The sequence below is a fragment of the Panicum hallii genome, chromosome 9 (genome assembly GCF_002211085.1).
Source record: "Panicum hallii strain FIL2 chromosome 9, PHallii_v3.1, whole genome shotgun sequence".
Taxonomy (NCBI): Eukaryota; Viridiplantae; Streptophyta; class Magnoliopsida; order Poales; family Poaceae; genus Panicum; species Panicum hallii.
The window spans coordinates 5922794-5941409 of NC_038050.1; the positions used below are offsets into that span (position 1 = coordinate 5922794).

Here is an 18616-nt window from a genome sequence, read left to right on the forward strand (position 1 = left end):
AAGATGATCGCAAGAAGATGGAGGCAACCAAAAGACAGATGGGTGAATGGGTGCAAGACTTTACATCAGAAGCCAGACAACAGGACTTTGACGAAGCTTTCCTTTAGTTTCCGCTGTTGGTTTAGTTTTCTTTCTTTCTGTGTTGTTTGTTCTGAGCGCTACTCTAGCAAGCTGGTACCCCCAGCAGAAATCTGTAAGAACTTTGTCATTTGCTTTCTATAAAAGCAGGAAGATTTCTGGTTCAAAAAGAAATTTGAAAAGCATAGAGTGACTTGTGGCCCGGCAGTGGCAGCTACGCGATCTGGGGTGGCCTCAAACAACAAAACTGATGTAATGAAAAGAGAGAAGAAGTTTTGGTCATTGCCCGTTCGGAAAAAGGTGAAGGTTTTCGGCAGGAAGTTGATTCGTAATGACCGTTGCTACGAGCAGAGGATGAAAACGGACACTATCGTGTTTCGTTCCATTTCTATATTTATTCCACTCATTTTTATATGATATTAAGTTTAAAATTTAGTTCTTGTCTTCATTTCTCATTTTGAAATTTTGTTCCCTCGACAAAATGTGAACATGAAAATAAGAGATGTTTTTTTCTCTTCCGTTCCAATTTTCATTCCTAGCTAGCTACGACTAGGAGAGCCAATAAGCAAAGCCTGTGCGGCGCCAAACGGTCAATTTGGAGTATTCTAGTGGTCTAGTGGATGAAGCACTTGCTAACACAGGACCTGAATGGTCACTACTACTGTATCCTATCAGGCATGACACAACAGCCGGCGACGTCGCAAGCTTTCTCTGTGGTCGTCACTAGCTCCTGACGTGCTTTACGGAGCGGTGAGGCAGCCGGCAAACCGAGGATCTCAGTAGTTCGTTTTTCTTTTCTTTAGTGTTTCTCACATCCAGATCAGCTGACGATTTCGTCAAATGCTCCATATAGCAGTCATCGACGCATCGATCACGGTTCACGAGCCATTACTTCTCTAGTTGCTAGCAACGCGTACCTGCCCGATCGATTCACTCGAACGGCTTGTACACGCAGTTATTGCGTCCCCTCCCATCATTTGTCTAACCAATGGCTTCGACAGCGCTACTGCTTGCCATGGCCGTGGCCATCCACGGCGGCAGTCATAGTGCGTGGTGCTTCGCGTCAGACACCATCTCCACCGACTCCCCCATCTCCGGTGACCGGACCGTCGTGTCGAGAGGCGGCGGCAACTTCGAGCTCCGCTTCTTCAGTCCCGCTGGTGGCGGCAGCACGACTGCCTCCTCCTCTCGCAGCAACTACTATGTGGGGATCTGGTACAAGAAGGTCATGTCGCAGCGCACGCCCGTGTGGGTCGCCAACAGGGCCGCGCCGGTCGCCGACCCAGCGTCCTCTCGGCTCGCCGTGGCGGCGGACGGCAACCTCGTGCTCACCAACGAAGCCGGCAAGCTCGTCTGGTCCTCGAACGTCAGCTCCGCCAGCAGCTCGAACGGCGCCGCCGTCGCGGCGGTCATCTTGGACACCGGGAACCTCGTACTCCGGCGCGAGAGCGGCGAGGTTCTGTGGCAGAGCGTGGAGCACCCAACCGACACGTGGCTCCCTGGAGCCCGCCTTGGCATGAACAAGATCACCGGCGACGTGCAGGCGCTGGTTTCTTGGAAGAGCGCCGGTGACCCGGCTCCCGGCATGTTCACCTTGGGGATCAACCCGAACGGGAGCAGCCAGTACCTCACAAAATGGAACAGGACCGTGGCTTCCTGGAGCAGTGGAGAGTGGAACAACGATGTGTTCGCCGGGGTCCCCGAGATGACGTCGCACTACAAGTACGACTTCAAGTTCGTGTCCGACGCGAACACCAGCTACTTCACCTACTCCCTGCAAGACCCCACGGTGATCTCCAGGTTAGTCCTGGACGTATCCGGCCAGCTGAGGCAGATCATGTGGGAGCCGTCCACCGACGAGTGGATGATCATCTGGACGGAGCCGCACCGACTATGCGACGTCTACGCCGTGTGCGGCGCGTTCGGCGTCTGCAACGAGAAGAGCGAGCTCTACTGCAGCTGCCCCGCCGGCTTCCGTCCCTCCTCCATAGGGGACTGGGAGTTAGGAGATCACTCGATGGGCTGCCGCCGGAACAATCCCTTGCGGTGTGACGGTGGCGCGAACAGCTCGGTGCACGGCAAGGGCGACGGCGACGCCTTCTTGCTGGCGCCAGGTGTTTCTTTGCCGAGAAATCCATCGCCTGCACAGGCATCAAGCGCTGGAGACTGCAGGTTGGCGTGCTTGAGGAGCTGCGACTGCACCGCGTACTCTTACGCCAGCCACTGCTCTCTGTGGTACGGCGGCTTGCTCAACTTGCAGTGGCGCGTCGAGGACACGGCCGGCATGGATGACCTTTACCTCCGGTTGTCCGCCATGGACGTACCCTCCTCGAAAGGCCGTAGGAGAAAGATCGTCTTCGCTTCCATTCCCGCAGTTGCGTCGTCGATCCTAGCCTTGCCTGTCATCGTGTCCGTGGTTGTTATTAGGATGTTTAGGAGAAGGCAGAGGAGCATGGCATTCATGCAGGCAGCATCAGAAGGCAGCAACCTTGTGGTGTTCAAGTACGGCGACGTGAGGAGGGCGACCAAGAACTTCTCGGAGAAGCTCGGTGGCGGCAGCTTCGGCTCGGTGTACAAGGGGACACTGCCCGGGGGGCAGGTGGCCATCGCGGTGAAGAAGCTCGAGGGCCGCCTGTGCGTGGGGGAGAAGCAGTTCCGGAACGAGGTGCGCACCATCGGCGTGATCCAGCACGTCAACCTCGTCCGCCTCCGCGGCTTCTCCTCCCACGGCGGCGAGCGGCTGCTCGTCTACGACCACATGCCCAACGGCTCGCTGGACAAGGCGCTCTTCGGGGGAGCGCCGGCGCTGAGCTGGCGCGCGAGGTTCCAGATCGCGCTCGGCGCGGCGCGGGGCATGCTGTACCTGCACGAGGGGTGCCGGGACTGCATCATCCACTGCGACATCAAGCCGAAGAACATCCTGCTCGACGAGGATCTCGTGCCCAAGGTCGCCGACTTCGGCCTCGCGAAGCTGCTGGCAAGGGACTTCAGCAGGGTGCTCACCACGGTGCGGGGCACCATCGGGTACCTCGCGCCGGAGTGGATCTCCGGCGTGCCGATCACCGCCAAGGCCGACGTGTACAGCTACGGGATGGTGCTGCTGGAGATCGTTTCCGGCCGGCGGAACGCGCGGTGCTGGCCGGCCACCGAGCAGGAGCCGTCGCTGTCGGGGTACTTCCCGCTGGTGGCCGCGAGGAAGGTCAGCCAAGGGGAGGCGCTCGACGGGCTGCTGGACGAGCGGCTGCACGGCGACGCGGACCCGCGGGAGCTGGAACGCGCGTGCAGGGTGGCCTGCTGGTGCGTGCAGGACGACGAGGCGCGCCGGCCGACGATGGAGCAGGTGGTGCAGGCGCTGGAGGGGGTCGTCGCCGTGGACGTGCCACCGGTTCCGACGTCGTTGCGAGCCTTGGCCGAGAATTCCGGCTCTGTGATGAGCGCGCGTACCAGTGCGTACCTTGACGGCCTCTCACGATCCCATCTACAGGACAGTTCCTAGTTTGCACTAGCCCCTTTCAGTGCGAATCTCATGTAATCAAGACATCGGACGACATTATTTGAAACCTTATCATATAATAATCTCAGACGCAGTAATAAGTTGCACGTTTGGATGGCAGCTATACAAAGCTACACATGATTTTTTTTTTTGCGAAAATGCTACAGATGATTTTGGAGAAACTGTGACGAACAATCGGATGCTACACTTACAGTTAAGTTTGTCAAGACGTAGAGCATAGAGCTAAGCTTGCTTCGTTGTTACCGTGCCCCGGTGGTCTCTTGGCAGCTCAAGTGCCAGCTTAAAACTGGACAACGGCGCATCCAACGCGGCATGGCATTCTACTGAACAAGTACGAGAAACGGGTAGTCTCGCCTTTTGCGTCCGCCCCTCGCCGAGCTATCGTTTGACTCGGTCGCCCGGCTGGCTCACTGCAGCCTGCACATTTATTTTTGGAGTAAAATGCACTGCCATCTCTCGAACTTGGATCGGGATGTTATCCTCTCAAAATGTATATTTAGATTCTCATACTTGCTAATCGTGAAATCCAAATTATTAGTTTTTAAGTTATAAAATGAAAATTTTCAACTTATATAGAGCTTACATATGGATTCAAATTTTTTTAAAAAAAAATTCTGCTTAACTCTTATATTTTAAAAAAATAAAATTTTATTTCAAAAATTTATGCCAAATATTTTCTTTGCCAATATTTCCTTCAAAATTTATCTTTTTTATTTTCTATCTTTTACAAATCTGATCATATAAGTTTCTTATTTTACAACTTTTCTATATAGATCTTTTGTATTTGAATATATTTATACAAGTAAATTGGTATGAATTATTTTTATGTATATATAATTTTTTATTTAAACAAATTATATAATTTTTGATTTAGCTTAAACAACTGTGATTTGAACCTCACATGATACAATTAGTAAGTTTAAGAATCTGAATGTGCATTTGGAAAGTTTGAGGACCGAAATGACATCCTGGATCTAAGTTCGAGAGCCGGCCGTGCATTTTCCTCTTTATTTCTGCTGCCCGTTGTTGAAGTCAAGAAAGACATGCTCTTTTTCCTCCAAGTCCAAGATGGCGTCAACACATTCCGGCACAGATCGAGAACGACAGCTCCGGTGGCCGCGTGATCGCGTCCAAGAACCACGACCGTCGGCGTTCAGTCGAGCTCACGGCCGGGGGGCATGCGCGGCAGAAACGGTTTAGAACATTTCCAGTCACAGTCCGCAGCGAGACACTTTCAAATCGTGCTTATTTTGAGTTTTGATCAGTTTAAACAGCAGATTTGTGTTGCGGACTTGCGGTGCACTGTGCTGTCAGTACATACATCTCGCCGTCCACGTTGGGCCGTCACGGTGCGCGAGTGCGCCTGTGCCGGCGGCGTTCAGCTAAGCCGCGGCGCCGGCCCGGCGAGCCGTCCTGGCCGACGGCGCCACCGCCACGGCGGCGCAGCTCTTGCTCCGGGGCCCCAGCCCCAGCGCCTGCGCTCTCTCCCCGTCCCCCAACCCCAACTCGCACGCCCGGTCCTCGTCGAGCCGCCCGACGGCCACGCTCTGGCTCCGCGGCCCGACGCCGCCGACTCCGGGGGCCCTGCCGGCGCGGGAGGCCGCCCTGATGAGCTCCCGCACGTCGTCGTCGGCGCCGGCCCCCGACCGGTAGAACCCGTGGCTCTGGCACCGCGGCGCCGCCACCAGCCCCACGGGGCCGAGGCCCGCTCCCCGGCCCCCGCCGCCCGCGCAGGACGCCATCCGGCTCACGTACAGGTCCCGCGCGCGCGCACCGGCCCAGCACCGCCAACGCCCGCGTCCCCCGGCTCACCGCCGCCGCCATGAACGGATCGGGTTGCTCCGTGCTGCTTTGCACCTGCAGCTCGATCGGTAGCGAGGTGGCAGCGGGCACTTGGGAGCGGTGCACGGGTAGCGGGGGCTTGATATAGGTGGGTGGGATGCGACCCGTTCCACGCGAGGTGACGTGCTCGGATGGCTACGGACTAGCCAGGGAGTACGTGTGTTCTCTGACCCGACGCTCGTCTCGTTGGTGGTGCGTGACTGAGCTCGCGAGGGCGGCACGGCGTGCTGTGCCCCGGGGGTCTTGGTTTGGCCTGTTCAAGACAGACGGGCGCCCCTGCTTGTCTGGACTCTTGTTGAAGTCGCACCGATCGACGGGGTCAGTGCTTCAGTTCAGTCTCTGGTCGTCGCGAGGAAATCAGGGACATTGTGGGTTTTCTTTCAGCTAACTTAGCTTGTGCTGGTGTCAACTTACACGGATTTAATTGATGATTTTCCACGTTAGTTATTAGGACCCCAGTTATTATTAGCAACAGACGTGTTGTGCGGATTAGGGATGCAAATTATATATATTTTGAATCTTTAGATCAATCTAAAAAATTAATAAAATAAACTAGAATGGCATTCTGCATAAATAATTTGGAAGGAGAAATGAACTAAAGTGGCATGCCATGCCAGCTATCGTAATTAATTAGCTGATCCAAAAAATACTATTGGGTACCTAGCGTAAGGATAGAATTGCAGCCAGGTGGAAGTAGCGAGTGGCTATTGATACCACTTGCAGAAAATCGTAGCAGCCACGCTAACCATTTCCGCAAAATAACATGCGAGCTGGCTATTAAAGCCACTTTAATCAAGATCTAATATTACATAAAAGTTGTACGTTGCAACCTAATGTTCCAACTAACACCGAGTACAGTATATTAAAAAAACAAATGAATGATTGAGCACATTAATTTTTTTTAATTTTCATGTAGTTTTGAAAAATAGCGATCATGGAAATAACCCCCATAATTATAAAATTACAAATTCTAAAATAAAAAAATCGCCAACACATAGACAATCCTTTATGAGAATGTTTTCTTGAAGTGAAGAAAAAAGGCAAAAATATGTCAAACTCGTGCAGATTCCAGCCAGCTGGGCCCTTCGGAAGCCCATGATGCGTGTAGGCGTGTAGCAGTCCAGTGAACGAACACGGCCGCCTTAATGCATGGAAATCAAAACGAGCAAGCCCAATGCCTGCCCTTGTAGCCGTCGTCTTCGGTTATCCAACGACCAGCGGTTTGCTTTAGCGTAGCAACATTCCTTCCCCCAATAATGGGAAGCTGCCATGATCCCATCAGCGGCCGCCACTGCGAGCTCGCGATTCCTCGCGGTTCACTGGGACACGCATCGCTCGCTACTGGGAAACACATCACATGGCGATTGCATGCATCGCCTCGCCGTCCCGCTGCATCCCCCACATCCAGAGACGAATCCGTCCGCCGGATCCCTGCGATGATTGATACCGAGCACGTACGCGGTACGCGCTCCCCGCCCCGATCGTGTCCGGCGACGATAGGCAGCCGGCCGCCCGTACGCGCTCCGGCACACGCTTCCCCACTCCCAGCCGGCGGATCGCCTGACCGACAGCCTCGAACCCTCCCCGGACCCGGCGACAGCAGGACCCTCCAAGTCCACACGCCCATGTTGGTTAGACGGATGCCTATCCGCTGCTGCCAGGACGACGTAACCACCACCATTACCGTACAGGGGAGCCCCTTTTGAGCGGCTACAAGCGATCCAGGTAGCATCACCAATCAGTAAGCTCCGGAAGCACCGTCACCCCCACACAACACAGTAGCGGGGAGCGCCTGGTCCCAAAAGCAGCAAGGAGACAAAAGGAGCAACCGGGCAAGGAACAAAAACCGAGCGTCGAAGCATGGAGGGGCGCCCTTCACTGCTGGCCCTCGCGCCAGCAGCGGCCACGGTGGTGGTCATGCTGTCGCTGAGCTGCTCGTGGTGCGGCGGCGGCGCGTCGGCGGCGAGGGTGGTCGCGGCGGGCGGCGGCGCCGGGCGGCACCCGGTGGTGCTCATCCCGGGCGCGGGCGGCAACCAGCTGGAGGCGCGCCTGACGGACGAGTACAGGCCGTGCAGCCTGGCGTGCCGGGTGTGGCCGCCCGTGCGCGGCCGCGATGGCTGGTTCCGCCTCTGGTTCGACCCCTCCGTGCTCCTCGCCCCGCTCACCAGGTGCTTCGCCGAGCGGATGATGCTCCGCTACGACGCCGGCGCCGACGACTTCCGCAACGCGCCCGGCGTCGAGACCCGGGTCTCCGACTTCGGCTCCACCTCCACCCTCCGCTACCTCGACCCGAACCTCAAGTAATAAGCATTTTTTTTTCCTACTTCCGCCTGTGTGTGTTACGGTAGCTCGCCAATGTCCGTGACGTGGCAATCAACCGGCGCGCTCGCAGGATCCTGACGGGGTACATGAACACCCTAGCGAGCACGCTGGAGAAGGCCGGCTACGAGGAGGGCCGGGACCTGTTCGGCGCGCCGTACGACTTCCGGTACGGGCTGGCCGGGCCGGGGCACCCGTCGGCGGTGGGCACCGCGTACCTGCAGCGCCTCAGGCTGCTGGTGGAGTCGGCGCGCGCGGCCAACGGCGGGAGGCCCGCGATCCTGGTGGCGCACAGCCTGGGCGGCCTGTTCGCGCTGCAGCTGCTGGCGCGCAGCCCTGCGCCGTGGCGCGCGGCGAACGTGGCGCGCCTCGTTACGCTCTCGGCGCCGTGGGGCGGGTCGGTGCAGGAGATGCTCACCTTCGCCTCCGGCAACACGCTGGGGGTGCCGTTCGTCGACGCGTCCCTCATCCGTGACGAGCAGCGGACCTCCGAGAGCAACCTGTGGCTGCTGCCGGCGCCCGGCGTGTTCGGCAACACCACGCTGGTGGTGTCGCGCGCCCACGGCGACGGCGGCGGCAACCGCTCCTACTCCGCCAAGAACATGACGCAGTTCCTCCGGGACATCGGGTTCGAGGAGGGCGTCGAGCCGTACCGCGCGCGGATCCGGCCGCTCGTCGAGGCCCTGCCGGAGCCCGGCGTGCCCGTGACGTGCCTCGTGGGAACCGGCGTCGACACGGTGGAGAGCCTCGTGTACGGGGAGGGCGGCTTCGACGAGCCCCCCGAGGAGGTGGTGTACGGCGACGGGGACGGGACGGTGAACCTGGCCAGCCTCGTCGGCCCGGTCAAGGCGTGGGCCGACTCGCCGGCGCAGGTCGTCGAGGTCGTGGAGCTGCCCAAGGTGTCGCACTCCGGCATCCTCAACGACAAGAGCGCGCTCGAGCAGATCATCAGGATCATCGACTCCATCAACCTCAACGCCACCAGCTATCAGACGTCTTGAGATGCTTTGCATTGGTAGACGACTGACTCTAAAAATTCCACTTTAATCGCTGAGATTTGCTAGTTTTCTGTTCACTATTTCCGAGATGATTGGGATTTGTTTCGTACTTGTAGTAGTAGTTTTTAGCTGAGACTTAGAGGGTGCATTTTTTGTGTGCACATCGACAAGTCATCTTGTTAGAGGCAACAATAACAGAGTGGAATTTAGCTTTTTGAACGTTGCAGTTTGAATGTTAGCCAGAGGCGCGATGCAAATTTAATTAATCTGCAGCAGGGGTGTAAATTGGTGATCCTTAGATGCACCTCCAACCCTCTTTAATTCAAATATTTGTGCTAATTTTCTAAATTGAAATCCTATTTTAAAGAAGTTTTACAAATACTTGAACTAAAAAGGGTTGGAGGTTGGAGATGCACCTAAGTATCACCAATTCGCACCCCTAATCTGCAGCACGGAGCTATGTACAAGTACTGCACTACTTGCAGTATGGAGTGCACTGGGAGGTTTTCTTAGCATAGAAGAAACTATGGTGTGCAATCAGTGTCTTGCTTGCAGTACGACGCTGGTGATAATGGCGATCTCTACGGCAGAATGTAAGAATGACATGATCCGTTACACCGTCGCAAAAATCGGATCGCCTTTGTGTTCGTACAAAGTTGAAGCACTTTACCGGTAGATTTAGTGGTCCACACGTAACATTTATTTGGATTTAGCGGTAGCTGCAAGCCTGCGGTTAGAGCGTGCAAGGCAATTCAATTTAGATCCAACCGACCATCCAATATCTTTCATGAATGAAAATTTTTATTTGAAAGTGTGCAATTTTTTAACAAAATTGGGGACATCGCACTTTTTCAAAGAAAAAACGACCTTGCGATCAAAATTAGTCTCCTATAGCAGCACAATTTTCTCAATTTTACTTTCACAATTTACATTTTCAAACGAACGATCCAGATCTAATAGCCGCAAGAGCTACGGCGTGATCTAGGAACAGCAGGAAACCAGGTGCGCCACGAGGGCCGGGGCCCAGTGGCAACTCAGCAAACCATCCGTCCCTGTCTCTTCTCGCAATCGCGTCCATTTCAAACACGAACCCGAAGAAAAGCGGCTGATTGAACCGGACCGACCCGACCCAGCCCCAACCCCAACCCACCTGCCCCCCTTTCCGCCTCGCCGCCGGCGATCGCCGCAGATGTCATGGCTCGCCCGCTCCCTCGCCACATCCCTCAACATCCCCGACGATTCCGGCGCCGACGATGACCCCGACGCCGACGCCGCGGCCTACCCCACCCCTTCCCCCTCCGCGCGCATCCCGCCGCCGCCGCCGCCGGTACCTCCTCACCCGCCGCATTCGGCGGCGGCGGATGGCGTCAAGGAGGACCTCACGGAGCTGTCCAAAACCCTTACCCGCCAGTTCTGGGGCGTCGCCAACTTCCTCGCGCCACCGCCCGGAGAGACCTCGCCGTCGCCATCACCCTCCCCTCAGTCGGCGGGGGGTCAATCCGGCGATGCGGGGACGCCGCCTGAGATCGCCGGGATCCGGAACGACTTCGCGGAGATTGGCGGGAGGTTCAGGAGCGGGATCTCCCGGATCTCGAGTCACAAGGCCGTGACTGGGTTCTCTAAGATGGCCTCCAATTTCTTCGCTCCTGAAGACGACGAGGAGAGCGAGTGGGAGAAAGAGCGGAGACGACCGATTAGGTATGAGGTGGGAGAGGAGGCCGTAAGGCATGATGTGGAGGGCGACGAGGAGTGGCATCAGTGGGAGGAGAGGGTAAGACTTGAGGTGGAGGATGACCGGTTAGGGCATCAGTTGGAGATGGAGAGAGTAAATCACGAAGAGGATGGCGAATTGGAGGCGCAGAGAGTGAGGCATGAGGAGGGTGGTGAATTCAGGGAGCAGAGAGTAAGGCATGAGGAGGATGGTGAATTGGAGGAGCAAAGAGTAAGGCACGAGGAGGAGGAGCTGGAGGAGGACTGGGATGTGATTGGGATCACTGAGGAGGTGCTTGCATTCGCCACAAACATTGCCAGGCACCCAGAAACTTGGCTTGACTTCCCGCTGCTGCCTGATGACGATGAGTCTGATGGACCATTCTCATGTAATTTCTTCACCTCTGTTCCAGTTATTGCTTCTGGGTGAGACCATATGTAAAGTTTCAAGTTTATCATTGGAAAATGTAGGTTCAAGACATGCAATTGATTTTGTTCACTGCCAAACTCATAAATTCATCTTCTGTGCTTCTTATGAAATTGCAACTAGAATAGGAATGACAATTATGTGTGCCTGACAGAAACATGTAATACATTTTGATTTGCCATAATTGGGTCATCGGTCATGATGACTTAAAACATATAATGGATTTATGTTTGCATTGCATATACAAACATGTATGGATATAGAGTACTATTTAGTATCTAATTGTCCATCACAAAGTATTGTGAACTTTTGCCACAGAAGCTTGAAGATGTCTTCTCTAACTATGTTTACAAAGGATATTTCTTTTTGTATGAGCAATAGCCTAGGCGGTGAATGTATGCTTTCTTAGTACCAGCATCCTATCTTGAAACAGTGTTTGATGGCACTTTGCCTGTTATTTGTAAAATGTAGCCCCGCATCAAGGATTCCAGGGCCAAACAATGATGCCCAAGCATGTGTTAGTTCAAGCCGTGATACGTGTGTGTTATTCTGGAACAAATGGAATCCTGGTAGATTCGTACCTAAAGTAAGGTTTCCTTTTGTGTAGCAATAGCATGGAAATAAAACGCTTCTCTGTGACAAGTTGAGCTATGATTATGCCTGGTGTATGCAGGTCGTAGTATTCATTGCATAAGATTTGAATGCAATGCTTGTGTGATGCTACTCCCCCCCTTCCAAATTATTACTCACTTTTAGCTTTCTACAACATCAAATTAGTTTCATTAAATCCACCATGAAATATGTGTTGACAGTATATTTATTTGGTGTTGTGAAAATTAACATATTTTTCTATCAACTTGGTCAAAGTAGAAGAGGTTTGAGTTAGGACAAAGCTTAAGTGACTGATAATTTGGAACAGGGGGAGTATATTCTTTAAAATTTCACGTTGATTTATGGTTTCGAAGTGTCTTATGCAATGTTGACTACTATAACTGCAAATTTTGTTCGTATGTTATTTCTATTGGCTTAATGTCTTGGTTGCTCTGCATCTTCATTGTTTTTTCTACCAATTTTGTACATATTACAGTGCTTACTTACCTTTTTCGTTAATCTTTTCATTCCTTCAGATTTTGACATGTCTGATGCTCAACAAGAGCATGCCTTCACTATTGAGCATCTTGCCCCCAGATTAGCAGCTTTGCGGATTGAACTTTGCCCGATCCATATGAGCGAAGAATGTTTTTGGAAGATTTACTTTGTTCTTCTACATCCTAGACTGAACAAGCATGATGCCGAACTTCTATCTACACCGCAGGTAAAATGTTCCTCACTCTTGATCTGGATTATATCCGAGTTTACTATTGTTTGTTCCAGAAAAGTGGGATAGATAGTAGTAAAGCTATATGTAGTCATGTGTGCTTGTGAGGACAATAAATGATAATTAAGTTGATAATCCATGATGGCCTGATCTGTCATAACAAATTAGGTAAGAACATTCTGGTTTAACTGTTAAGGTATTAGCAATGCTATTCTTGTACCATATATCTAGTAAGTTCTGAATTGGCATTCAATAGATTAGTATATTTCTCAGGACATCTCTTTTTTTATTAACATCAATCATTCTTTATGGGTTTATTTATTTCATTAATGAGATACATGATACAGAGAACTTCTTACATTGTTTTGTTATAAGAAATGTTACGGTTTGACCTTTGAATGATTTTAACTTGTGTCTGTTCTAGGGTTGCTTTAAGGGAAGAGAAAATAATCCCAAGTTTCAATATTATCAGTATATACTGATGATTCAAGGATTTATTGCCCTATATTAGCGTAAACTATTGATATAGGTGCTTAACATTTGAAGTAATTATGGCCTGTATGTTAGCATAAACATCCAGTTGGTAGCATATTCCCATAATTTCTTGAACGCTTAGTCATCTCAGCTTGAGCCATATAATTTGTATTTGCTGCTGGTAGATCTCGATTTATTTCTAAGTATGCAGTAGCACGCCACTTGTAGTTTCATACTCAACTACTAGACATACGAGTTCAGGGTTCACACCAGCATACTGTACAAATTTGAAGCAAGCTATTTAATGGTCTGATTATGACGAAGGAATCTGAAATAACCTTCATCTAGCTTTTGTTGAAGCTAGCAACTGCTAAATGCTAACTATGTCCTCTCTCCGTGTCTGGCTTATTTTGACCATAATCGTAGATTGCCGTTAAATCTAGGAATCAAATAGGCAGATGGCCAAACTGTCCCACATTATGTGACCATAAAGGAAAAATATTGTATTTATGTAGTTAGACATAAATGCTAAAGGGAGATAAAAAAAAACACACGGGAAAATAGTAATGTCATTACTTCTGCTTGTGTGTTCTACTCCTACAGGTTGCAGCAATGCATAAGATTACTTCTTCTATGTTTTGCAATGAGTGGTGGTGGATAAACTTCCTTCAAACTATAAGCAATTTGTAATTTTGAACATACATACAAGGAGCTAGTAATATCAACTTGATTGTTCTTTATTTGACTACAAATATAATCATTCCAGCATGTTTTGGACCTCTGCAGCTAGAATTTGGAAGCTCTATGTGGTTTGCAGAATAGTTAGGTCTATGCATCTATATTTCTCTACTCTCTAGTCTGTATGCACTGTTTGGATTTATTGGTGCAGCATTTCTTTGAGAGTCCTGATTGTTGTACTAACACAACGGTGAGAAGTTGAAGCGCTAAATTTGACCTTTTGAATGTAAAATCAAGCAAGGGGCATACTGTAATAGCTACCAGTTAGGGCCAGTTACTTGAATCAAAATCTTACAAGATGTCCAACAGTGTATCTTATGGTAGGCTTTTTCAAGGACATATCTATTGGACAGCATAAGTGTAGAAAATTCTGCGTGTCCGATTAATTGATTATCAGAGAGCGTCTGGTAGAGACGTGGAGTGGTAGTAGAGGATGCCAAGAACCTTTTCTAGGAGACATAGTTAAACAAAATTCCAATCGAGCACTTCCAAGATCTGCAGAAAGAGAAGTAGAAGTATGCATTCTTTATCTTCAAATTGCTGCTCCCTTGCCAATTTTCCATGTGCAACCTTCTCCGGTTGAGAAGCTATATTATAATTTGGCTGCTTGTGATGATTTTATTTTGAGGTAAACTGATTGCTTGTTCTCAATGCTCCATACACCCTAGTCTCAGTGACCTGAAATCAAATAAAGTTATAAAATATAGGAACCGATCGCAAAAAGTTATAAAATAATTAAAAGTGGAACTTAAAATGCATTCAGGACAAGATTGCTTACTTTAGCGATTAATATTCTGCGCACTTGTATTTCCCTCTGATTGTTTTTTACAAATTAGATTCATAATGCGGCGAAACAATTTTCCTTAGCTGACTTGATTTAACTTTTGGAGTCCATTTACATAATTGGTGCATCAGGAGGAGGGATGCACATTAGATTACCAGATTTCCTGGTTGATGCAACCATAACTAAAGATATGATGATTTTGTCAGTTCTGCTGGTGTGGAAGTTTGTTCCTCGAATGATGATACCTGTCCAGCTGGTAATCCAAGTCCAGTTCTTGTTCTTGCAGATTGTGGAAGCTAGAGCAATGCTTATGCAACGCCTGCAATACCAGTCGAAACTTGAAAGTGAGCAGCTAGGTCATCATAAGGATGATCTTGGAGTTCAGTTTCGAGAGGACACCTTGAAAGATGGTACAGAGGCATTCCCATTCGTGCGGCAGGAAACTGCTTCTTACATGCCCATAACAGAAATTGAGGTTGAGAAGCACCCCATCCAAGTAACAGAAGTTGCAGTAGTGGATAAATCGGTCATCAAAGAGGAGCTGCCCAAGGATCATACCGAGACCTCAAATGTTTTGCAAGATGCCTTTGATGACGACATAGATGATTGGTTCGATGAAGAGGCTGATCTTGCTGGGCACCCAACTATCCACATAGGTGACGAGGAAGATGTCTCTTTTAGTGACTTGGAAGAGGATGATGTGAAATGATTTATTTGCAAGCGAGCCTTTGACCTTTTGTATTGGACTAAAGAAAACCTGTGTATTGGAAACTGGACTTCTCCGATGTACAAGAAAATGGAGAGGTGAAAGTTGCCCGTGAAAAGAATAGGGCTTACGATCAAAAGTGAGCGGCTTTGTTTTGCTTCCAAGCTGCCGGGGGTGAACGCACTGTCGTCTTACTACTGCTCGTGATGTGGTGGTTCACCAGCATTACGGTTTGTAATTTTATTCATACTCTTGTGTACATAAGCATTCGTGATGTTAAAGTTCAGAACAATAAAGTTCCATTCGTTGGTTGTTGCTCAAAGAATTGCACATATATAATATAAAAGAGCAGAATGATCATCAATTTCACGAGGATTTATGTGCAATACAACATGCTATACTTGGTATACAAAAATTTCACTGCTTCCCGGCATTTTCACACTTGCTACCTCGGGCCCAGGAAGTTGCTGGAAATGAGGTACCAATGGAAGCGGCTACGCAGAACAACAGATGGATTGTTCTGCCAACTGTTTTCAAGATCTGATGTAGCTGAAGTTATTTGAGAGCTTCCCGAGGTGTGACCATAGAAGGCTCCCCAGGGAAGGTCTCGGCCTCTGCTGGGCCTGCTGCTGCCCGGCGGCAGGCGGGGCCGGCACGCTGGTCTTCCTCACCGGCGGCCAGCCAGGGGCCTCCTTGACTATGTCGAGCGAGACGTCCATCTCGGCTACCCTGGCCTGCACGGCGCGCACCGCCTCGGTGCGCACCTCGCCGCCGGTGTCCGTGACGAGGTAAAAGATGCCAACGGCCTCGTCCTTGTGCCTCTTGAGCTCGACTCTGAGCAGCGAGAGGCCGTGCTCCCGCAATACCCTGGTGAAGTCGGAGAGCAGCCCGGACCTGTCGGCGGCGCGCACCTCCACCCTCATGCCCTGCACGACATGCCAATGCGCGACGCCCTGTGTTAGTGAGGCGCCCGCCAAGTACAACGACGGAGAGGGGTGGTCGAGCCTGACATGCGTGGCCCTCCGCTCCACCGCGGCGACGAGGCACCGGGAGACCTTCTGCCGCTCGGCGTTGCTGTCGACCGTGCGCCCGTCCTTGTGCCGGATGTAGTATTCCTGCGCCCATGAGATGCCAAGGATGACAGTGTCAGCCTGCGCCGTGTGCCATTCTCCTCCAGTCTCCAGACGATGATGATGATGATGCAATACGGGCAATGTGAACATGGACTGAGACGACGAGATGGTACCTGAATGGCAAGGGCGCCCTGGGATCCGACGGTGGCGTGGAAGACGACGTAGTGCATGTCGGTGAGCGCGCACACCGTGTCGAAGAGCAGCCTGGGGCGGTCCCTGCTCGTCATCTTGACGACGGCGTAGCCCCGCTCCTCCCAGCTGTCGATGGACACCCGGGTCTCCGCGCGGCGAGCCGTCCGGGCGGTGGCCGCCTTGTCGCCCATGCTGAAGAGCTCCTCGTCGACGGGCGTCGGGGCCGGGCCGGACTCGTAGTCCCGGTCGTCGTGCATCAGCTGGTGCAGCCGGCGCTCCGTGTGGACGCGGCCCTGCACGGGCTCCGACACGCGCACCCAGTGCCGCTCCCCGGTCACGTTCTCGCGCGCGTCCACCACGGCGTTCACCAGGCGCTCGATGCGCGCCCACCGGCTCGGGTGCAGCGCGGCGCCGTCGGCCGTCGCCGTCACGTAGAGCACGCCCGCGGCGCGCCCGTTGTGCGTCCACGCCTGCCCCGACTCGACGTGGCACCCGTTGTCGACCAGCACGGAGGTGATGGACGACAGGAGCCCCGGCCGGTCGTGCACCGTGAACTCGAGGGCGGCGCAGTCCGACACGTCGGGGCCGCCGGGGCCGACCACGTTGCCGAGGCACGTCGTGAACCTGGGCGACGGGCCGTTGCCGGCCCGGTGGAACGGCACGAGCGCCCGCTGGATGAACTCGGGGAGCGACGGGTCGGTCAGCTTGCGCCCGGTCTGGTCCGTGACGTGGAACACTGCATTGAGCCGCGGCATGACAGCCAGTCAAGAATCGATCCGGGGGTAATGATTGATACGCCAGCTTCTCATTGAGAACAAAACCGCGGGCAAATTCGATGGGCGGCCATGGCATCAGAAACCAAATCGACTTAAAAAAAAACGAGAGGCGAGCAGTTAGTTCTTGCCATCCATGAGCCAGCCGCCGTCGGAGGAGATGTAGGACTTGGAGATGACGAGGTCGAGATCGGTGAGCAGCTGCACCATCTCCAGCAGCACGCCGTCCCGGTTCACGCTGTCAACCTGAGATAACGGGAGCAATAGAATCAATACAAAGGCACACGCCGTGGCCCGATTCTGCGCGTGCTCGGCTGTGCTGTGTGTGTGTGAGAGAGAGCAAACCTTCACGAGCGTGCAGTCCTCGCGCGTCTCGTTGTCGACGACGACCCTGCAGAGCCACCCACGGCGAGCTCGTCAAGAGCCGTTGGAGGAGAGTCCCGGAGGAAGAACGAGGAGCGCGGATGGATGCGTACCCGGGCGTGCCGAAGCGGTCGAGGAGCGGATCGAAGTCCGGCTCGAAGTACGGCCCGGAGACGTACTTCATCGCCGAGAACGCAGGCGCCTCCCCTATTCGGCCGCCGCAGTCGCTTCAAGAATCCTTTTTTTTTTCTCCCTCCGTCGATCTTATTTATCTCCGCCGGAGAGGAAACCTGCAGGGATTACGATACGATATGGTAAGGACGGCGGCAGATCCAATCTGAGGCGGAGCAACGCCAATAACAGAAGGAAACACGAAAAGGAGAAAGAGGACAACACGAGGAGCGCGCCCCATGTTCACATGCGACGCCGCGGGTCGCCGGCGCGGCGGCGTGGCAGCGCAAGGACAGCATGCTCGCGGGGTGTCACCAACGGATCGCTCTTCCTGGGGACGGACGGCGGAGGCGACGAGCGAGCGAGCCAACCAACCAACCGACGGAGCAGGCGATTTTATAGCTAGACGGATGAGGATGGCGGAGGCGGAGATTACCCTGGGTTTCCAGGAGGAGCAGGGAGCCGAGCCGCGAGACGTGTGGTGTGGTGGTCTCGGGCTCCGATGTGCGCCTGCGCTCGTCGATGGGTTTGGGCTCTCTCTCCTCCTGCGAGCTCTGCGAATCGGCGGCGTTTTAGGATTTGCGCGGGGGGGCGCGAACGGCCGCCGCGCCACGTCGGACGGGCGCGCGGGCACGTGGCGGCGGCAGCCTGGTCGATCGCTAGCGTAACTTTGTCCGGGTTCGTTCGTGACTCGTGGTTTTCTTTCCCGTCTCGGCTCTCGAGGTTGACCGGCCGGTGCCGATCCGATCACGGCGTACTAGCAGTAGATTTTCTTAATTAAGAAACATCCTTTTATTTCTCAATATTTTTTATGTTTCAAGGAAATACTTTAATATAAAACTCTGTCGTTAGCAGAGTAGAATCGCACATCATCTAAAGCTGCACGTGCGGATACAGTCAATAATGCCACTTTGATCGAAACCACAGCAAAAACCCAAGCTTGCTGTGCCCAAGGCGGCTGAGATGTCGCCGGCGTGCCACTTGCATACTCTAGTATCGGTCAGAGCACGCGGTGCCGCAGCCCACGGCAGTTCTGAAACCATCTTCTTGACGCGATGCGTGCGGACCAGGCCATGGAGGAAAGAGGCCGCGCGCCGCCATGGGTTTAGTAAGTTTGTCTTGAGCACGGGACAAGC

General features: G+C 52.7%; 4 protein-coding genes and 1 pseudogene across 8 annotated transcripts; 3 read left to right on the forward strand and 2 right to left on the reverse strand.

Annotated features, from left to right (window-relative positions):
• Positions 1–1093: 1093 nt before the first annotated feature.
• LOC112877344 (G-type lectin S-receptor-like serine/threonine-protein kinase At2g19130) lies at positions 1094–3574 on the forward strand. The gene has a single exon (XM_025941640.1). The coding sequence runs from the start codon at positions 1094–1096 to the stop codon at positions 3572–3574; it is 2481 nt and encodes an 826-aa protein (XP_025797425.1).
• Positions 3575–4974: 1400 nt separating this feature from the next.
• LOC112877347 lies at positions 4975–5416 on the reverse strand (annotated as a pseudogene).
• A 1784-nt stretch (positions 5417–7200) lies between these two features.
• LOC112873579 (lecithin-cholesterol acyltransferase-like 1) lies at positions 7201–8989 on the forward strand. The gene is made up of 2 exons (XM_025936588.1): positions 7201–7734; positions 7827–8989. The coding sequence occupies exons 1-2, from the start codon at positions 7295–7297 to the stop codon at positions 8752–8754; spliced, it is 1368 nt and encodes a 455-aa protein (XP_025792373.1). The 5' UTR covers positions 7201–7294; the 3' UTR covers positions 8755–8989.
• Positions 8990–9848: 859 nt separating this feature from the next.
• Positions 9849–15272, forward strand: LOC112875620. 2 transcript variants are annotated; one of them, XM_025939539.1, is made up of 3 exons: positions 9849–10850; positions 12016–12203; positions 14474–15272. In XM_025939539.1, the coding sequence occupies exons 1-3, from the start codon at positions 9941–9943 to the stop codon at positions 14909–14911; spliced, it is 1536 nt and encodes a 511-aa protein (XP_025795324.1). In that variant the 5' UTR covers positions 9849–9940; the 3' UTR covers positions 14912–15272. The 2 variants fall into 2 exon arrangements, with proteins under 2 accessions (XP_025795324.1, XP_025795325.1); XM_025939540.1 differs by having other exon boundaries at positions 9858–10850; positions 14489–15272.
• Positions 15250–18206, reverse strand: LOC112875619 (ACT domain-containing protein ACR3-like). 4 transcript variants are annotated; one of them, XM_025939537.1, is made up of 6 exons: positions 17917–18206; positions 17423–17599; positions 17292–17337; positions 17078–17192; positions 16155–16909; positions 15250–16023 (listed from the first exon to the last, which is right to left on the reverse strand). In XM_025939537.1, the coding sequence occupies exons 2-6, from the start codon at positions 17491–17493 to the stop codon at positions 15442–15444; spliced, it is 1569 nt and encodes a 522-aa protein (XP_025795322.1). In that variant the 5' UTR covers positions 17494–17599; positions 17917–18206; the 3' UTR covers positions 15250–15441. The 4 variants fall into 4 exon arrangements, with proteins under 4 accessions (XP_025795322.1, XP_025795321.1, XP_025795323.1 ...); XM_025939536.1 differs by having other exon boundaries at positions 17706–18206; XM_025939538.1 differs by having other exon boundaries at positions 15250–15834; positions 15919–16023; positions 17423–18206.
• Positions 18207–18616: the final 410 nt, after the last annotated feature.